Source organism: Pelecanus crispus, chromosome 1 (genome assembly GCF_030463565.1).
Source record: "Pelecanus crispus isolate bPelCri1 chromosome 1, bPelCri1.pri, whole genome shotgun sequence".
NCBI classification, from domain to species: domain Eukaryota; kingdom Metazoa; phylum Chordata; class Aves; order Pelecaniformes; family Pelecanidae; genus Pelecanus; species Pelecanus crispus.
In genome coordinates, this window is record NC_134643.1 from 15,814,601 (window position 1) to 15,835,363 (window position 20,763).

The following is a 20,763-nucleotide window of genomic DNA, read 5'->3' on the forward strand; positions in this document are numbered from 1 at the left end:
GAGACGGGTTTCTGGCGGGGGAAAGAACTATAAAGCTTTTCTAAAAAGACAGCGCATTTGCAGCACCTCTAAACCAAGTGAAAAGCTTGTCTTGCTGAAATCCCGTCACTGGAAGGCGGCCACCGCCGCCGCAGGCCGTGGTGGCGGCCCGGCCCGGCCGCGAGGTCCCTCAGGAGAGGAGGAGGGGGGCCCTGAAGCACGAAGCGGTGGAAGCTCCCGCGCCAGCGGGGCTGCGCTTCCCACACGGCAAGAAAACCCGCTGCTCCCCGACCCCAGCCGAGCCCCGCCTCCCCCAAGGCGCGGCCGCCGGCCCCGCCGCCTGCCCGGAGCGGGGTAGGCCGTGCGGCCCTGCGCCTGCGCCTGCGCCTGCGGCGGTGGCGGCGGCGGGGCCCCGCCGGGGCGGGCGGCCTGGCGCATGCGCGGCGCTGGCGGAGGGCGGCGGCACGGGGCTGGCGGGCGGCAGCGCGCATGCGCCCTGCGCTCCGCCCCCGCCGGGCCGAGGGCTGCTGACGCGGCGGGGGCGGGGCTGCGGCGGGCGGGGCAGCCGCCGTCCTGTCAGCGGGGCCGGCCCGCGGCTGCCCGCCTCCCCCGCCGCGGGGAGGGCGCTGAGGGGGCCGGCGCAGGCCCCGGGGCCGCTGCGGGGACGCGGCGCGGCAGCTGTCCGCCCGGCGGGTTAGCGGCCGGGCGCGGGGAGCCCCGCCGCGCCCGTGCTTGCTCCGCTGCCCGCGGCCGCTCGCTGGGCGCCGCCCAGCCTGCGGGGGGCCGAGCCCGGGGCGGGGCGGGGGGCTGGCCGAGGCGCTGGCAGCTGGCGGGGAAGGGGGCTGCTTGTCGCCCGGCCTGGGCCGCGGGCGGCCGGCGGCCTCGCCCAGAGCCTGCCCGGGGCCCGCGGAGCTCCTAGCGCGCCTGGAAAGGCCTGGCCCTCTGGCGAAGGTGGGTGCAGAGCTGCGCGCTGCAGCGGGGAGGTAGTTGGAGGATACTCTACCCTTAATTGGTTTGGTGGTGGACTTGGTGACGTTAGGCTAATGGTTGGACTGGATGATCTGAAAGGTGTTTTCCAGCCTAAACGATTCTGTGATGCTCCCCAGTGTCCTGGTCCTCTCCTCCTGTATCCTGACCCTTTCCTCTAGCAAGAAAAGAGCTAGTGGTCTTTTGCGGTATTACTTGTTTTCGTTTCACGCTTTTTACTGCCCCGTGTTCTTCATTCGTTTCTTCCTCAGCAACACGCTTGGTCTCACAGTTTGCCCTTGCTGGTGCTCTCTATTGCTTCTGCGACTTTGGCTCACCACTTGCACCCTTTTCTCACTCTTCCTTGTTGTCTGTTTAAATAGGGTTTTTCACTTAATTAAAGCTTGTAGCAGATAAAGTGCAAGTGTATAAATTTCATCTTTAAATACTGTTTTGAAAGTGATATTAAAAAGTTGAGGATTGAACTAGCCAAACACTTGTCATTGTTGCCTTTTTTTGTTTCACTATACGTGATCATCCTCTTAATTTCAAGTCTGGTTTTCTCTGGCTGCTGCCAAAGTTGTGGGTCAGCAAGTGCCTCTTCTGTTACACTGTGTGGGTTTTCTTACAAATATTTCAGTGATGCTTTCACTTTACAAATCATTACAAGACCTGAGTGGATGCTTTGCTAGTAATACATCAGTCATCAATTGATATCTCTGGAACATCCTAAACTGTATGAAAAGGTGAAGTGGAACGTTGTTATCTTCTGTTGTGTTTTACAAAGATGTTTTTCCAGTATTTTTTGTGATTTTTTCCATGTTACACATGTAGAAACTACATATATATTGAGCTATTTTTAATAAAATTCATGCTTTTGGGGAAGGAAGAAATTAACAGGCATATTTCTCTTCAGTAATTAATGTATGATAAATCACCAGTTGGAGGTGTAAGCAAGGTTTTATCATATCTCAGCTAAGACTTACACCAGCAAATTGTCTCACTTAAAGCAGTATATTTATTGAATGTCTTACTTAAATTTCAATTTAAATGGAACTGCCCAGCTTTTCATGGAGTTTTGTGTCCTCAACAGATCAATAGTTGTTTGTGCAGTCTTAGTGGTGACTAATTAGAAATTGTATAATCAATATTGCAGAGAAAGTAAACATGGCAACCGTTGCTGTTAAAAAGAAAGAAGCCACTAGAGATCTGGATCATTGTGATATCCCGTACTATGTTTCTGAATTTGTGGAAAGAGAAGTTGGAAATGACTATGATTCTCTGAGGAAGCTAGACAACCTTATTGATAAGCTGTCTGAAAATAAGAAGCAGTTAGAAGAACAGGTAAGCATCTTTCCATTCCCCTCTCTCCCCCCTTCTTCTGAATATGCTGTATGACTGATTAAGTATATTTAACTAAATTAATGTATTCATATCTCAAATAGTACTATTCTACGTAGTGCAGTGTTTTTATGTCAGATTTAATACTGCTCTGTGAATGTAGGTGCTTACAGTTTCATCAGAAGTCCCTAAAAGAATTCAGAACGCCTTAAAGAATGCAGAAGAGTCTAAAAAGTCTCTGAGTCGGCTTCTAGAGGAAGAAACTCTTCTATCTGCTTCAATCAATAGCCACTTACTGAAAGCTCAGCCATGGATGGAGGATCTCGATGTACTGATTAGTCAAGTAGAAGAGATCGAACGACACCTGTCCTATCTTAAATGGATTTCACGAATAGAAGAGTTAAGGTAAAGTTTGGCTACTGCGTGTATGTTCTGAGACTGGTAACCTAGTTTGTCCCATTATTAAAATGTTTTAGATTTGAGAAAGTTTTATCTTAATTTTTCAATATACAAATGATTCTTTTCTGTTATCTTTAGTGAATCTTTGCCCTTTACTTTTCTTGTATTTTGTAGCGATAGCATTCAGCAGTATCTGATGACCAACAATGTTCCAGAGGCAGCCAGTACTCTAGCATTCATGGCAGAACTGGATATTAAACTTCAGGAGTCATCTTGTTCTCATCTTCTTGCCTTTGTGAGATCCACTGTTAAATTCTGGCATAAAATTCTTAAAGACAAGTTGTCGAGGTAAGAGGTTGTACCATTACTCCCTCATCTTTGCATTGTACTGTAAGTTTGTGTTAAAGTGTTCGTTTTGCCTTGCAGTGACTTTGAAGAGGTACTAACCCAGCTCCGCTGGCCATTTGTGGGGCCACCACAGTCTCAGGCATTTGGCCTTGCTGCGCCAGCCAGTGCTCCTGATGTATACAACAATTTGGAGATGTTGTTTTGTCAGCTTCTGAAATTGCAAACCTCGTATCCTTTTAAATAGTTGTGGTGTATTTTAGGAAGAATAATAAACGTCAGAGATGCACATTCTCAAGGAGAATTATTTAAGATTTTGTTCTTCCTAAAGACAGAAGAGAATTTGAATTTATGTTACTTTGTATTGACATTAGAATGTTTTTTGTTGTTGTTAGAAAGTGGCAGGTGCTAAAGTTGTATCTGGCAGTACCAACATTGTAACTCCAAGTCATCAGCTCTAGTGATCTCATGGTAGCTCACAGTTCAGGTTTCATGAGATCAGGCCTTACATGCTTCAGCAAGATTACCCATGTTAACAAAAAAATGGTGATGTGTATTTTATTTTACACAGTTAATGCTTTTCCTTGCATAGCCTTATTTGAAATCAGCCTGAATCACTTCAATATGTCCCATCCCAGAAGGAAAAGAGGGAAAGCTAAAGATACATGTCTTGGAGGGAGATGTTGCGAAAAGGGGAGACTACAGAAGGATTTTCATTGTGCAGCAATAGTAGTCCCCCTTTGAGGTTAATCAGAAGGCACTGCTGCTCATCCTCTTCCTTTTTTTGTGAATTAAATCACAGCTAAAGCTCCACCAAGCAATTTTTCCTGGAGTGGTTGTGGCTGCCTTTTTTTTTTTTTTTTTTTTTTTTTTTTTGTAATGATGGAGTAGGAAGATGCAAGGCCCTTCTACACAACCCTGACTTGGTAAAAATTTTGGTTTGGCAGACTGAGTCACTTAAATCAGTTACATGAAAATGGGAAATCATGTATTGCCTTTATTAATCTCATGAGTCTTTTATTCTCCTTTAACAAATATGAATAAGCATGTCTCTTGGACAGCCCCTGTGTTTGGTACTGATAATGGTGGTTTTCTGTGATCATTTTTGAATGATACGAGTATCCTAAATCAAACTGATTTAAATGACTTGTATTGTCATTGAATAAATATTCCTTAGCAGTCTGAGTTCTATTAAATATTATATAAACTGAAATATTTTGAGTATCCTTCATATTTGAGGAATCGTATTGGTTGCATAATACTGCCTTCAGCCAATGAGGTAGAACTAAGAAATATTCATTTTTATAAACCCATTCTATTGAAATTATGATGTTGGGAGAATTCAACGCTTAAATTTGTCCTTGACTATCAAACTTAGAGATGAACTTTTAACCAAACCTAAACAATTGCCAGAAAAATACTCTCTACCCCCATCGCCACCCATTATCCTTCCAATACAGATCATGCTGAATCCTCTTCAGAAAAGATTCAAGTATCATTTCACTGGAAATAAACAAACTAATGTTTTAAACAAGGTATGGGAGAAAGCAGTTTGGGGATCTTTTTCTATTTTTTTTTTTAAGCAACAGATAGGTTGCTGTATTTAAACTGTATAGCTTTAACACTTTCCTTTCTGAAACTGTGCAGTTCTTGTGTCTACCTAAGTGTGGACAGACATCAAGATAGTGCTTGGAGACCTTTCAGAGGCACAAGCATTTTCTCTGGGCCAGGCGGTATTTCTCCCTTGCTCAGATCCTTTAGAAAGCATTACTACAATGTTAGACTGACTCCCATCATTTCAGAAGCTTTGATTAATTTCCTCTGTTTCCTTGCAAATGGTTTTGTACTGTTCCTTATTGCTTGAGCTCAAAGGCTGTAAAAAGCTGTGACTTTGATTTTTGGCATTGTCTTTTGCTACTGTCATGTAACTGAGAATGTTGGGTTCTGCTGTTAGTATATAAAATGTGATTAGTCTAAAGGCACTGTTATATAATTAGTTTTCTGGGTTAAGTTTTTTTAATTGACATACAACAAGAGGTGTCCAGTTTACCAGTTGGAAACTGACTCGCTTTCTGTATGAATTATCTTCAAAGACTGAGGACTTTTATCTGAGAATTATCATTGGAACAGGTTACAATGCATTAATGCTGCTATAATGCATCTGCAGCAGAGTTTGAGCACTGTTTTGTAACAGTTTAGTTGCACAAGTCTGTGTGCTTGTGTTGACAATCTAGGGTAAAAGTAAACATATTTGCAATCTTGATAGTTGCTACCACAGTGCTTTTTAAAATAATGTTACATATATTAGTGGGGAAGAGGTATTTTAAACATGAATTAAACTATTTCATAAGCAAATGGGAAAATTATGTTCAAGAGATTAAATCTGTGAACAACAAGAAGTGAACAACTATTTTTGTAAAAAACTTAACGAGGAACAGTTTACAGGTAATGTAGTGTCAGATCAGAAAGATATTCCAACGGGGCCTTGCTCAAATTTGGGTTGGGGTTTTTTTGTTTTGTTTTGTTTTTTATAATAACTTGGGTAATGGAGTAAACAAAATACCCATGTAAAATATTTGAAAGACATCAACCTGGAAGGGATTACAACAGAGGACAGGCTAAAAGTTCACAATTATCTTGGTAAGTTGGGGAGGGAGTGTCAAAAAAAAAAAAAATCAGTAGACAAGTGAAAGTTAATACAGAAATGAGAAACAGGCACACAAAATGTGAAGAATGTGAGTGCGGTTCAACAGAGGGTTCTTTGGCTATTGGGAGTGAGGAGGACAGGAATTGCTTCCACTTGCACTACATTGAAAGAAGCATTCATCAGAAACTACAGCCTATATTTTTAGGTGTGGAAACTGAAAAAGCTTAAAAGCATTATAATGTGAAATGAGAAGGTGATAGATTCTGCACTTCCAGGGTGGGTTGAGGCTGGGGACAATGACAGTAAGAACGGAGCTACTGGGAAGAGTTTTCTCAGGAGTGCATCCTTCTTGCTGCACCAAGAAATAAAGACCACACAGAAGAACAGGAGGAAGTACGTGAAGTGGAAGAGAGGACCTCATGAGTGAGAAAGCAGTAAAGAAGGGAGAGATTAAAAATGGAGCTTTTGCTTGAGAAGAAACAGAATAATTGGTGCATTTAAGACAATTCAAATCCAGAAATACTTCTCTGATACTGCTTTTATGAAACTCAAAGCTAAGTAAAACACAGTGAAAGACTTGTGTGATCTGAGATCAAGAGAAGGCAGGGGAAGAAACTGGTATTTTTAGACTTTTGTCTTAAAATATTAGTAGCACTTGAATAAATGTTGTTTTGATGCGGTTAATATTTTCTTTTCTTTTTTAAATAAGCCTGAGTGGTATTTAACACAAGTACTTATGTGGATTGGAAATCATGCAAAGTTCCTTGATGACAAAATCCAGCCAATACTGGACAAGGCAGGGTCTTCAGTGAATGCTGGGGTAAGCACTTTCATGGTTTTATATATATGAAAATGTCAGTCAACTTCTGATAGATATTTGCGCAAGCCTGCTTCCACTGATTTCGCTAAGTATGTGCTAAAACTTAACTCAGTCTAGTAGCAGTTTGTTACGTACATATTTGCACATGTTAATACTTCCTACCTCTGACATTTTGTTCACTTTTTTCTTTCAAAAGCTTGAATTCTCTCGTGCTCTAGTAATGCTGATTTTGGAGAAGCTGGCTGCTGATATTCCATGCCTGTTGTATGATGATACACTCTTTTGTCACCTTGTGGATGAGGTACTTCTATTTGAGAGAGAGTTATACAGCGTTCATGGTTATCTGAGCAGCTTTCCCAGTTGCATGCATATTCTGTCAGAAGAATCCTGCTTCCAAAGGTGGCTAACAGTGGAAAAAAAATGTAAGACTTCCAATGGATTTTGTTGGCCTTTATATTGCACAATCAGAAAGAAAGAATGTGTATACTTAACATGAATAGCCTTCTCAAATAGGATAACTCACCTGGACAAGGCTACTACATAAGACATACATATTTTTATACCCTGTGATTATTTTGACTAAAAATTTGACTAAAAAGACTTTAATAGTGCTTCCTTCTGTAGTTTGTAGGACTCTTGCCCTTAAGCTGTTTCGAATCCAGTAGGCTTATTTTTAGATAAATGTTACATTTATACATGTGCAGACAAGGATGAACTTTAAATTGAAATAGGGGAAGGGTATTAACTTTTAAGAAATGAAAAGGAAATATATTGGAAAGGAGCAAGCCAACTATTTAAAAAAACAAATACTGCTGTTAACAGTATGACAAATGCAGATATATTGAAGTTGATTTTGTATGAAGCCAGTCACCAGTAGTTTTTATAAACTGAAAATGTAAAATTTAATTTATTAGACATAAGGCTTTTACATTTTTATATTTTAGAGAGGGTTTTGTTAGAAATTTTTTAATTAAAAACTTAAACAATTTACAAGTTTTGTGCATCTCAGTTGCTCTTCAGAAAATGGACTCTATGCTTTCATCAGAGGCGGCATGGATATCGCAATACAAAGATATCACTGATGTAGATGAAATGAAAGTCCCAGACTGCGCTGAAACTTTTATGACTTTGTTGTTAGTTATAACAGGTAATTATTAATCTATGGGCATTGCTCTTGCTTGTAGTGAATAGTAAAAAAAACGCCTTCAGCTAATAGATTTCTTTATTAACTATCCATTGTCAGCAGTAGTCACCAAATAATGTTGCAAAGTTGTGATGTTTGCAATTTAATAAAAGCTTTCCTGTTCATTTTGTATTTTGGACACTAACTCAGGCACGAATAATCTTGATCTAGTGACATGTTTACAAAATAATAATTAAAAAAAATACACATTTGATATTTAGCATATTAAAACTCATTCATACTTGACAGAATGTAATTTGTTACAATGCTACATTGTAACATACAAAAAATCCTACTATTCCTTTTGACTCTGTGACAATTTAGAAGTTATTAAGTAATGTCTGCTTTCTTGGAACAGAACATAACAGCAAGTAAGTTTTCAGGAGACACTTGATTGCATATTCAATAGCTTTATCTTACGGTGTGTGAGTACACTTTAGGGGCCACGCTGGGGGGTGTGGTAAATCACATGTTGCTTAAGGTATTAGAATACAAAATGCTAGTGGAATCAGGAGGGGGAAGAATGTAATTTCTTTACATGTTTAGCTTTTGCATCAAGTAGTTTCCCTGAAATCGTTAAAATATCAGCTGTTTTAGGTACTATATGATGTTCTCACAGGCATAATGTTGTGTAGTAAGATGATTGTAACGTTTCTTTTTGAAAAGCTTTTATTCACTGTTGGAAAACCGAAAAACATTGTATTCATGTCTTTTCAGACAGGTATAAGAATCTTCCAACAGCTTCCAGAAAACTACAGTTCCTGGGCCTACAGAAAGAGTTAGTTGATGATTTCAGGATACGATTAACTCAAGTTATGAAGGAAGAGACTAGAGCTTCCTTAGGCTTCCGATACTGCGCAATCCTTAATGCTGTTAACTACATAGCAACAGTGTTGGCAGACTGGGCTGACAATGTAGTAAGTAATTATTTTACTTAAACAAACCCTAAAAATGGACTTTGGATGTTTGTTTCATAACAAACATTTTATTTCCAGCACTGTTTATCTAAGTATATTCAGAAGAATTACTGAAAACATAGAATGAGATGTAAATTTGGATTTAATAAAAGAAGTACAAATAAGGACAGATTATTGTTTGAGATCCAGGCTGTATTAATTCTAAACTTTCTAGGAAAATGCAAAGAGAGCCTGAGGAATTGAATAATCTGAACAGACAAAAAAACAATCCCCTTTACATGTTTTGAATTGTAAAAAATTGGTCAGTTGGTTTTGGAGATCTCTGAGCCAGTGTTAACAGCATTGGTGTTGAAGTGTGTGCAGTAGCCTATGGACGATGCTCGAACTACTCCCATGGCAGGTTAGCTTAAATGGATTCAGCATGGGTATCTGCAGTGCAACATGGTTTAGGTGTTGCTCAGAAAAGCCACTTGCTGATAACTGGGAATTGGGAATTAATTACTTTGCTATACAATAGCCTGGTGGCAGCACTGCTATTCTGTAGCATTTCACCTTTTCTATGGTTATTGGTACAAAAGGTCAAAAAAACTGTTATATGTAAAATGTGTAGAAACAGGTATCGCGTGTGAGATGGGCAGCCTCCAAATTCTTTTTGTCTTCACAGGAAACTGTGGCTGTAGCAGAGGATAGTCTTGAGTTGATAGGATAGCAGCCTTCATTTTGTGTAGCTGTGTCTACCTAAGCATCTTGATTTGCTTGAAAGCAAAACCGACAAGTTGTTACCACTATGTCACTTTAAACTTGATCCATTTTCTTGCTGTTGTCAATCCAGCAAATTTATGATTTAATGAATGATTATTTCTAAAACAAATTACAATTAAAGATTCTAGTTTACTTTTGCAAATCTTGAAAAGGTCAAAATCAGGGATTTTTTTAAGCATTCTGCTGTCAGTCTTAAAATATCATTTTAGTTATTTTTTTAGATCTATTCCTGTTACCTATGTGCTGTTGTATCCGAAACCTGTATCAGTTCCATCACTAGGATTAAACCACCATGGTTTGTTTTTCAGTAAATCAGGACCACAGGGAAAGATAAGTGGTTTTAAAATGTTAAAATTTGAAGTTTATAAATGCACCGGGAGCGTGTTTTCTAGAACCGTGCCTATTAAAGTACCAACGAAAAGTTCAGATGGTGAGATTATTTTTTGTAGTATTCATATCTGGTTTTGTTTCTCTAGTTCTTCCTGCAGCTACAGCAGGCCGAGCTGGAGGTTCGTGCAGAAAGTAACGCTGTCAGTAAACTACAGCTGGGGCAGCTGGCTTCGATGGAGAGCTCTGTCTTTGATGAAATGATTAACCTCCTGGAACGCCTGAAACATGACATGCTGACTCGTCAAGTAGATCATGTCTTCAGAGAGGTCAAAGATGCTGCAAAGCTGTACAAAAAAGAGAGGTGATTCTGTCTGTTTACTGTCCTCCCAGCTTACGGTACTATTTCCTGTTAAAAATTTTGAGGTAAATAAAGGCAGGAATAGCTAATAGGCAAAATTATTTTCCTGAATAGGAATGGCGCGGGGCAGTAAGTTTTGGAAAATTCTCTTAATGCTGATTTCAAGACTATTTTAATGCTATGTTATCTAAAGTAGTTCCACAATTAGTGGGTGCGTTATCTTAAAGATCCTAGGGAGAATTCTGGATCACTCCAGTTTGGACAAGAATTATTTTCTTCACAGTGGTATTAAAGAGTTAATACGAAATGGTTTGTAATGGCTGTTCTGTCTTTGCAGACTCATAGGGCTTCTTGAACATTTGCTCCCGAGTAGAATTTCTGAAGTACTTCGTAAAAGGAATACAACTCCGCAATGATTTTCTAGATTAGATGGAGCTTCTTTGAACGGCATGTTCAGAGATTTATAACTAAAGCATGAGTTTAATATTAAATGAAATTTAAACATAGCATTAGACTGTGATTACTTTTAGATTTGAGATGGGAAAGGAGAACTCTCTCTGAACCATTGTAAATGAGTAAGATTCTTTTTTTAAAAGGATAATTTTAACTTCAGTTGTTGCAATATGAATAATTTCATTATAATGACTTCAGTGCGATAATTTCTTTCAGGTGGTTATCTTTACCATCTCAAGCAGAGCAAGCAGTAATGTCTTTATCGAGCACAGCTTGCCCAATGTTGTTGACCCTACGAGACCGCTTGCTACAACTAGAACAGCAGCTCTGTCACTCACTGTTCAAAATTTTTTGGCAAATGCTTGCAGAGAAAGTGGATATATACATCTATCAGGAAGTAGGTATCAGCAAAATGTGACCTACACGATACAGCGTAGGTGTAAGTGACTGGCCTAAACAGTGCATGCACCTCTTTGTGTTTGTAGATAATTATGGCAAATCATTTCAATGAAGGAGGAGCAGCACAACTCCAGTTTGACATGAGCAGAAATCTGTTCCCTTTATTTTCACACTACTGCAAGAGGCCAGAAAACTACTTCAAGCAGTAAGTAGGCAAACTTCTGACCTACGGGTATTTCAAAAGTGTGAATGTCCAGATGGATACATGTGTTTTACGTATCACCAAGATTTTTTCACAGTTTTGATCCACACTTAATATAGATCATTTGTGTTTCCAGTGTTTACAACTAGGAAAGTTTTGATTCTGCAGCATGTACTCAGACAGCAACAGACTGTGGCATGTGTTGTGGAGTATTTTGTGCAGTCAGTTTCGTCTAGACAAATTAACTTATGGAAGGAATATAAGTAGCGCAGACTTCCAAATCTGGGGCCAAAGAAACTACTCAAAGATATAGTTACAACACAGTAAACTTTACTGTTAGAAGAAAGACTACATTAAACTATGTTCCCACTCAGAATTGCCTTGCATAGCAGTCTAGTTGCTTTCATTGATGAGAAGCAGCTACCTGCTTTGTGGTTAGTCTTTTTTAAATAGCCCACAGTCCTCTAAAGAGTCCACTGCTAAACTCCTAGGCTAACTGGGGCAGAAATCTTAGTGTTTTTATATCAGCATGCAGCATGGCATTCAGTCTCAAACACTTGAAGACAAAGATTATATATTGGCATTTTTTAATTGGAATATTCACGTAGCATCTTCAGGTTTAAGGGGGTTTTCTGAGCACATCACTTTCATAAAGGTAATTGATACGTACATATTAATCCCAGCGTAAGAGGACGCAGATGCACAAAGGAACCGTAAAAAATAATGCGTAATGGGTACGTGGCTATCTGTCATATTTAGACTAGAAACAAAGACAGGGTATCTGTTTGCTCCCTAATGATATTAATTAGGGAAAATGTTCAGATTCTAGCAACTGTTTGTTAAACTGTGCTCTTAAAATATGCTGATAAGAAGTTTCTAATTAGGGGAAAATGTAGTTACGGAAAGCTAAACAGATTAAGTGGTAAATTCTATTCTGTATTTTTAATACTGGTGGAAAAACTTAAGCAGCAAAAGCCACGCCGAGCACTGGGAGGCAAAATCTTGATGAAATACATATATATAATAATTTATATAAATATATATAAAATAATAATGGAAAAGGCTTAGAGAGTAAGAACAAGCATACTATTTGCCTTGATCTAAGCAGCACTTTTCAGTTCAATACTTCTGATCCTTTTCGGAAGTCCATGGAGGATTTTTGTTAATCACTGTGTGCACAAAATTAAGTGTATCTCATGGGTGCTTCTCATATTAATCCATATAACTTTTTTCTCTAGCATAAAAGAAGCCTGTATTATCCTGAACCTGAATATTGGCTCTGCCTTGCTTCTGAAGGATGTACTACAGTCAGCTTCAGAAAATGAAACATTAAAGCCAAACCAGCCATCTCCAACAGCAGCACTAAATGAACTTGGAGTTTATAAATTAGCTCAAAAGGATGTTGAGATTCTTCTCAATTTGAGAGCTAGTTGGCCAAATCCAGGAAAATAAAGACTTCTTCAGAAATGGTTAATAACTTGGTCTAAATTACTTATTTCAAACAATGCAAGTATGTTGTAATATACTTGGGTTATTTTTTTCAATGCTGTATGCTGAATGACTGGTTTAATCTAATCTTATGCCTTATTGTATACAGTTTTAAAAAATTTTCAAAACGCTATTGGCTTTGTTTTGAACTGTGTAGATCTTCATTTTCCATAGCCACCTTGCCATTGCATTTAGAAGCTGAAACTGTCTTCATCTCTAATGTATTCCTTAGAATGATTGACAAGGCAGACATATTCAGAGTATTTACAGTGTAAATACACCTGTGTACAGTATGGACAACTATTCCTTATGCACTGGTCCACCTTCACTTAAACACAGATGTTACACTTGTAAACCCCAGGTAATGGATGTTCTGTATTAAATGTGTATATACAGGACACGGAAGGAATGAAGAAATATGTCATTTTGTTTTCTTTATTCATACTAATTCAGATTTTTTTTTTTTTTTGCTGTACCAGAGTCTTCCCTATTTTTTTTAAAGTTTCTCCATAAAAATTGCATAAATATACTGTGTTGTAAATTTGAAAATATCATTTTACTTGGAAGCGCTACCTTTCTTTAACTGTCATTTGTCATAACTTGCTGAAGTTGGTCTTTCCTTTAACACACCACAGCACAAGCCCAACAAGCAACTTAAGAAACAGCTCAACTCTTAAAGTTAATTTTATTCAATGGTAATGAGCCAACAAGTAACAACCCCTTACTGTAAGCTACAACACGAAGGAGGAAACTCCAAAACACTATTTTGGTTGTGTAAAAGAGATCTGTACTTTTTAAGAAAAGCAGTTCTCAAAAGATACCCTTCCAGGGCCTGGTAAACATGAACAAGTTCTTGTCATCTGTCCTTTTCAGCTGATTGCTCAAATGGGGGCAAGGGGAGGGAAATGAGAAGAGAGTACTGCTTAAAATCAGTGATCCACAGCTGAGAAACCAGAAGAATTGAGCAAGGTGCACATTTTTAATATATTTAGCAGATCACTGCTCAAACTAATAAACAGCCCAGCTCTCCAGCATCTTTTTCTTCCTAAGACAGGAAAAAAAAAAAGAATTCTAGTTAGATAAAAATGAGGATAATTAGTTACCTTTCAGTGATTGCAACAACCAAAAAATTGCCTCTAGAACCGCACCCTGACCATGAGAAATTGTTGTAACTCTGAGCTTGTTCCATCTACAGCTGCTTTACTACCTCTGGCAAAAAAGGCAACACTGCTTCACTCTTTCACATTTCTAGAACAGCGTTTGAACCCCTGGCTACCTGATGACCGTCTGATCTGAGGGGCAGGTAATCAGAGAGGTCTGCTCTGAGAGGATCCTGGAACTGAGATGGCAGAGGAGAATGCCGAGTTTGGTTCGGGTTACGGTTACAGCAAGTCACGCAAGGTCAGGCAGTAACTGACCTTTTTAACTCTTGCAGCAAAGTAAATGGGTAAAGCTTAAACCAGCAAGTCCTTTAATTTATATAGTTTTGTAAATAAAGAATAAATCTCAGGAAAATATCTTCTGTGCGTATCTCCCTCCAAAAAACCTTTCAATTAAACTTACACTTCTTCCTTGAATACATCCAGTGTGATATTCGCATCATCTCCAAACTGCAGATCTTCAGTGCTCAGTCCCAAAGTTTTAAGAGCTAAAGGTAAGGAAAGAGAATTTCCTATGCTAGTCTTGGAAAGATTAATTTAACACCTTAATATAATAAAATATAAGGTAAATATATATGTAACTTAAAAATATGTAACTTTTTTAACTTTCCAAGGTTGTGTATTGGCAGACGTGCGGATGCTTATATGTAAAGTATACTTTACTATATAAAGTATACATAGGCATAGCTCTGAAACGATTTTAATAATTCTGTGCAAGCAAATACAAACACTGCAGTATGACGTGCTGCTCAGGTGAGACGCACCCTCTCTGTACTGCGCCGGTGTTATGTGGCCTTGGCCTACGACATCCAGCAACTCGAACATGGCGGCCAGGTTGGCCTCGTCCATCAGGTAAGGGTACTCGCCCTCGGCTCGCTTTCCAGCCTTCACCCTTTCCAGCGCCTGGATCAGGAACTCGCGCGGCCTTTCTGCAACGAAGGAAAATTGCCCACCGGCGCGGGGCGATCAGCCAGCCGCCGAGCCCACGCCATCCCTTCCCGTCCCCACCCCGCTTTTCGGGGTGCCCTGCCCCCGGGGCTGCCCTGCCGCACCGGGCCGGTGGTAGAGCAGGAGCGCGGCGAGGCGGTGGAGCAGCTCGGGGAGGCGGTGGCGCCGCAGGTAGTCGCGGCCTTGCTGCTCGCCCGCCGCCATCCCGCGTTGCTGGGAGACCGCGCGCGCCGGCCCTCAGCCGGCCCCGCCCCGCCGCCGCGCGCGCCGCCCGTTAACCGTCGCCGCCCCGCCGCCGCCGCCGCCGCGCGCGCCGGCCGTTAACCGTCGCCGCCCCGCCGGGAGGCTGCGTGAGGTGAGGGCGGGAAGGGCGAGCGTGGGAGCCGCTGCTACCGGGGCAGGAGAAGCGCCCTCGGGGAAGGCAACGCGACAGGCGAACGGCGGCGGGGGCTCGGCGGGAGGGGCGGGAGCTGCTCGCCGGAGCTGGCGGCGGTGCTCCTGCGGTCAGCTCAGGCCGTCAGGCGGGGTAAAGCGGGTTGCTGAGGCCGTGCTGACGGCGCAGCCCCTGCTTTAGTGCGTAGAAAGTGGGAAGCGAAAATGAATTTGCCTAGATGTCATCACGTTAGCACTGGAACAGCAAATCACCGCTTCCAGCCACGTTAATAGTTTCTACCGCAGTTGCATTAATTCATGGGGAAAGCAGATTGCACGCTGTTGTTTTTAACATTTATGCAAGTCTCTCTCAATTTCAGCCACGTTTCCTTCCATATGCGGTAATGCAGTCTACACCTTTTGCTCTTTCCCGTACACAGTCCCCTACCCGGACTTCCTTGCTAAAGGCGGGCTTGGCTAATGCAGGCAAGTGCGAGGGCAGCAAAATGGTGAGAGGCCGCCTGCTGGAACGGGGCAACGGCACCGGTGCGGTAAGCAAAGCCAAGGACGAGCAACTGAGAGGTTACGTTTTTTAAAATCAGTATTGAGGTTTGCAGCATAGCCTGTGCAAACGGAGAAGAGACAGCAAAGAACCTTTTTATTGTACTAGCCAACGTGAGTAGGAGAAAGATAATCAAGTGAAGTGTCCCACGGGAAAAAAAAAAAAAAAAATTCAAACAAATCTACAAAGACAACCATCCGCCATCTGATAACAGACAATGATAAATAAGCATATAGTAAAGAAAAAATGGTATTCCTGTGAAAACTCTAGCACTATCTATATTTAACTATTTGCCAAAACAAAAATATCACAAGATGTGAATAGAAGTCACCTTTTTTTTTTTTTCTTAGAGAAAGAGTGGGAAAAAGGCAGCATCCAAAACTGCAGAGATTGTACAGCCATGCTCAGTCTGTATTCTTTAGTATTTTAAACTGATTATGCTACCTGCTTCAAGTCTTAATTAGGGCTAGAGGAATTGTAGGTTCATAACAGTTACCTGGCTTGACAGCTGCCTGGCGGTGATGGAAACCTCCTTTTCCTAAGGAATACGATTCATAGTTATTGAACCCATTCCTGCATTTGACTTTTCTACATCTTTCAATAGAGTTTGTAAAAGAACTAGCAAAGTTTTTTTCCTAAAGAAGAGTGATAGGAGAAAGTGTAGACTGAAGTGCGGAGACGTACAAACGAGACTGAGCTGGCCAGCAGAGGAGAAATAAAGACATGGAAAATACTTTCATGAAAAGGAGAACCTGAGGATAGGAAGATTGACTGGAAAGGAAGGACCAAATGAAAGACTGGAGAGAAAAGTAGGTAAGTCAGTGTTTGGGGCAGGGAAAACAGTATTTAGCAAAGGAAGTTTCTCCTTTAGTGGTCAACAAAGATAACTGGTATGAAACAAGTGTGTTGAGGGCTGAAATTTTAAGAATAAACACAGGAATTACAGGTTGAAGTGTGTTTCTCTGAGGAATGGTTTAAAAATCACCAAGCAGAGCAAACCCCAATTTGATTTACAACTAGGATTTTTTTTTTTTTAATTTCATTTCACTGTTAAGAAAGCACAATTTATTTCCTTGAAAAAAATTTTCTGATAATGCATCATGTAGGGAATTTATTATCCTCAGTTCATACAATGATATGTATGAGTCCTAAAAGTATGATGGTTGTATTGGGTTTGTGTGGCAAGGTTTTGGTAGCCGGGGGGGGCTACAGGGGTGGCTTCTGTGAGAAGCTGCTAGAAGTTTCCCCCATGTCCCATAGAGCCAATGCCAGCCGGCTCCAAGAGGGACCTGCTGCTGGCCAAGGCTGAGCCCATCGGTGATGGTGGTAGCACCTCTGGTGCTTTAAAAATGGGGGGCGGGAGGGGAACCAAAACCAAAAAACACCGGGACACAAACTGCAGCCGGAGAGAGGAGTGAGAACATGTGAGAGGAACAGTCCTGCAGACACCAAGGTCAGTGAAGAAGGAGGGCAGGAGGTGCTCCAGGCACCGGAGCAGAGATTCCCCTGCAGCCCCTCGTGCAGCCCCTGGTGAGGCAGCTGTGCCCCTGCACCCATGGAGCTCCACGGGGGAGCAGATCTCCACCTGCACCCGGGGAGGACCCCATGCCGGAGCAGGGGGATGTGCCCAAAGGAGGCTGGGACCCCATGGGAAGCCCACGCTGGAGCAGGCTCCTGGCAGGACCTGTGGCCCCGTGGAGAGAGGAGCCCAGGCTGGAGCAGGTTTGCTGGCAGGACTTGTGACCCCGTGGGGGACCCATGCTGGAGCAGTCTGCTCCTGAAGGACTGCACCCCATGGAAGGGACCCACGCTGGAGCAGTTCATGAAGAACTGCACCCTGTGGAAAGGACCCACGCTGGAGAAGTTCATGGAGGACTGTCTCCCATGGGAGGGACCCCACGCTGGAGCAGGGGAAGAGTGTGAGGAGTCCTCCCCTGAGGAGGAAGGAGCGGCAGAGACAGTGCGTGATGAACTGACTGCAACCCCCATTCCCTGTCCCCCTGTGCCACTTTGGGGGGAAGAGGTAGAGAAAATGGGGAGTGAAGTTGAGCCCAGGAAGAAAGGAGGGGTGGGGCGAACATGTTTAAAGATTTGGTTTTATTTCTCATTACCCTAATCAGTTTTGACTGGCAATAAATTAAACTGATTTTTCCCCAAGTTGACTCTGTTTTGCCCATGACAGTAATTGGTGAGTGATCTCCCTGTCCTTATCTCAACCCATGACCGTTTTTTTCAGTATATTTTCTCTCCCCTGGCCAGTTGAGAAGGGGAGTGACAGAGTGGCTTTGGTGGGCACTTGGCACCCAGCCAGGGTCAACCCACCACACAAATTTATTGTAAGAATACAAAAGCAGACGGTGTCAAAAGCCTTGCTAAGGTCAAAGTAAACAACACTCACTGCTCTCTGGTCAGTACCTGAAGACAGTCATTTCATTACAGAAGGAAAGCAGGTTGGTCAGGCATGGTTTCCCCTTGGTAAATCCATGCTTTCTGGACATGGCTTCCAGGATTGTTTGTTCCATAATCTGCCTGGGATTGAGGTTGGGCTGAGCAGCCTGTAGTTCCCTGGGACTTTCTTGAAAATGGGCATTGCATTTGCCTTTTTCCATCCTTAGAAACCCTGTACCCTGTTCACCATAGAATGCTTTGGGTTGGAAGGGGCCTTTAGAGGTCATCCAGCCCAACCCCCCTGCAGTGAGCAGGGACAGCTTTAACCACATCAGGTTGCTCAGAGCCCCATCCAACCTGACCTGGAATGTTGCCAGGGATGGGGCCTCTACCACCTCTCTGGGCAACCTGTTCCAGTGCTTCACCACCCTCATTGTAAAACAATTCTTCCTTATATCTAGTCCAAATCTATTCTTTAGTTTAAAACCATTACTCCTTGTTCTGTCACAATAAGCCTTGCTAAAAAGATTCTCCCCATCTTTCCTGTAGGCCCCTCCTTAAGTACTGAAAGGCCGCAATAAGGTCTCCTCGCAGCCTTCTCTTCTCCAGGCTGAACAACCCCAACTCTCTCAGCCTGTCCTCATAGGAGAGGTGCTCCAGCCCTCGGATCATTTTGGTGGCCCTCCTCTGGACCCGCTCCAGCAGGTCCATGTCCTTCTTGTGCTGAGGGCCCCAGAGCTGGACGCAGCACTCCAGGTGAGGTCTTACCAGAGCAGAGCAGAGAGGCAGAATCACCTCCCTCGACCTGCTGGCCACACTGCTTTTGATGCAGCCCAGGATACGGTTGGCTTTCTGGGCTGCAAGCGCACGTTGCCGGCTCATGTCCAGCTTTTCATCCACCAGTACCCCCAAGTCCTTCTTGGCAGGGCTGCTCTCAATCCCTTCATCCCCCAGCCTGTACTGATACCCGGGGTTGCCCCATCCCGGGTGCAGGACCTTGCACTTGGCCTTGTTGAACCATGATCTTTCAAGGATGATAGCAGCCTTGTAATGATACCAGCCTGCATCCTTGAATCCTGCCCAGCTTTCCCCGTAGGCTGGTATAGATCCAGGGGAAGCAGTCCTTAACTCAGGCTTCCTCTTACGTGGGTAGTACCTCACTCCCCAGACTCTGCCCAAAGAGCCGAGCATACACCTCTCCAGTTAAAACCTGAAGCAAAGGCAGCACCGAGTGTACCTCAGTCATTTCCATGTCCTTTGTCACTAGGTTACCCACCCCATGTAGCCGGGCCCACATTTTCCTTAGCCCTCCTTCCACGTTAATATACAGTAAGAGCCCTTCACATCCCTCACTAATTCCAACTCCAGCTGACCTTTGGCTTTCCTAGTTCTGCTTCAGCGTGCCTAGGTGGTGTTTCTGTGTTCCTCCAGGGTAGCCCACCGCTGCTTCCACAGTCTGTATGCTGGCCTTTTGGATTTGACTTCAGTCAGGAGCTCCCATTCAGCCACCCTGGCCGCCTCCCATGTCTGCTCAACTTCCTGCATGTCAGAATGGACTGGTCTTGTGCTTCAGCTAGCTCCCCTAGGCCCTTCAGGGCAGTCTTCTGCGGGATTCTGCCAACAAAATGTCTGCAGGAGACAAAGTTTGCTCTCCTGAATTCAGTTCAACTATTTCTCTTCTTCACTTCCCTCAGAATCTTAAGCTTTGCTATCTCATAGTCAATGCTGCCAAGGCTGCCACCAATGTCAATGTTCCCAGCCAGCCCTTCCTTATGTGTGAGTAGCATGTCTAGCATAGCCAGGCTCAGCTTGTTGAGCACTTCTGTCAAGAAATTGTCCTTGACATAGTACAGAAGTAGCCTGGATCACTTGTGCCTCCACCATGTTCCCATCCCAGTCCCCTCTACCAGAAGAGGAGTCTGCAGTTTTAAGGCTAAGTTGTGAATGTTGGGGTTTTTTTCAGTCAACTGCCATCAAAAATCATATACTGAGAAAAAATAAATATCAGGAATTAGAGAAATACTTCCTGTTACTGTTCCCAAGTCAAAGAGAAGTAAAAATAGGTCACAAAAAAGACTAGTCAGTATCAGGAAACTTAGCCCTCATATGGAACTGGCCCCTTCGCAGCTGACTGAAAACCCAAGAAATTGATTTCCTAGCACTACAGCGGGACTTTTGTTGAAGGCAAAGGGGAAAGAAGATGACACTTAGCAGGAGCCTTCATTCTTTGAGATACATGGCATATTTGTCTGTCTAAGTGTGGCTCTGAGCCCATAGCTCTTAAGACCACAGATGCTTTTACTCTAGCAGCATCTGTAGAGCAAGTTCACACTACACAGGGTGGTGGAGATCAGAGACCCATCTCCATCGCCTTAGTTTCTCTGACACCCACCCACCCCCAGTCCCGATTTTTTTTCTGGATGCATCAACATTCAGTGGAGGCCAATGTCAATGCAGATCGTTTCCCACAGGTGTCAAGAACAGACATGCTCTTCACATAAGCTGCAGCAGTGCATGTGCTATAATAGAGAATATACATGGATTACTGGGGTAGTAGCTTTAGAAGATAATGCCAGTTACACAGTTAGCCATCCGTAGTGCAAAGATGGTCATGATTCCTCAAAAGATTAACATTCTTGGAGAACACCTGAAGTGCTTGGTTCTGTGAACGACAGGACTTGTTAGGATGAAGCAGAGAAACTACTGTCCACTCTATGCTGTCTTAGAAACAAAGCAGGTAAGCT

General features: G+C 42.7%; 2 protein-coding genes across 7 annotated transcripts in view; one reads left to right on the top strand and one right to left on the bottom strand.

Annotated features, from left to right (window-relative positions):
• The window catches only part of RINT1 (RAD50 interactor 1), a 53,570-nt gene extending 39,421 nt beyond the window's left edge, over positions 1-14,149 (top strand). For 2 of the 6 annotated variants that reach the window (XM_075712635.1, XM_075712644.1), the window contains exons 2-15: positions 2,102-2,289; positions 2,450-2,691; positions 2,860-3,033; positions 3,112-3,261; positions 4,409-4,565; positions 6,387-6,497; positions 6,694-6,919; positions 7,507-7,644; positions 8,398-8,597; positions 9,836-10,050; positions 10,717-10,897; positions 10,986-11,104; positions 12,340-12,570; positions 13,463-13,555. In XM_075712635.1, the coding sequence (XP_075568750.1) occupies positions 2,113-2,289; positions 2,450-2,691; positions 2,860-3,033; positions 3,112-3,261; positions 4,409-4,565; positions 6,387-6,497; positions 6,694-6,919; positions 7,507-7,644; positions 8,398-8,597; positions 9,836-10,050; positions 10,717-10,897; positions 10,986-11,104; positions 12,340-12,553 (2,304 nt within the window). In that variant the 5' untranslated portion in view covers positions 2,102-2,112 and the 3' untranslated portion in view covers positions 12,554-12,570; positions 13,463-13,555. Of the gene's footprint in view, positions 1-891; positions 931-1,102; positions 1,155-1,505; positions 1,692-2,101; positions 2,290-2,449; positions 2,692-2,859; positions 3,034-3,111; positions 3,262-4,408; positions 4,566-6,386; positions 6,498-6,693; positions 6,920-7,506; positions 7,645-8,397; positions 8,598-9,835; positions 10,051-10,716; positions 10,898-10,985; positions 11,105-12,339; positions 12,571-13,462; positions 13,556-13,841 lie in introns of those variants that run through there. The other 4 variants (XM_075712609.1, XM_075712605.1, XM_075712626.1 and 1 more) reach the window with 4 other exon arrangements.
• EFCAB10 (EF-hand calcium binding domain 10) lies at positions 10,842-14,901 on the bottom strand. Its single transcript, XM_075712740.1, has 4 exons — positions 14,802-14,901; positions 14,514-14,678; positions 14,153-14,237; positions 10,842-10,887 (listed from the first exon to the last, which is right to left on the bottom strand). The coding sequence occupies exons 1-4, from the start codon at positions 14,899-14,901 to the stop codon at positions 10,842-10,844; spliced, it is 396 nt and encodes a 131-aa protein (XP_075568855.1).
• Positions 14,902-20,763: the final 5,862 nt, after the last annotated feature.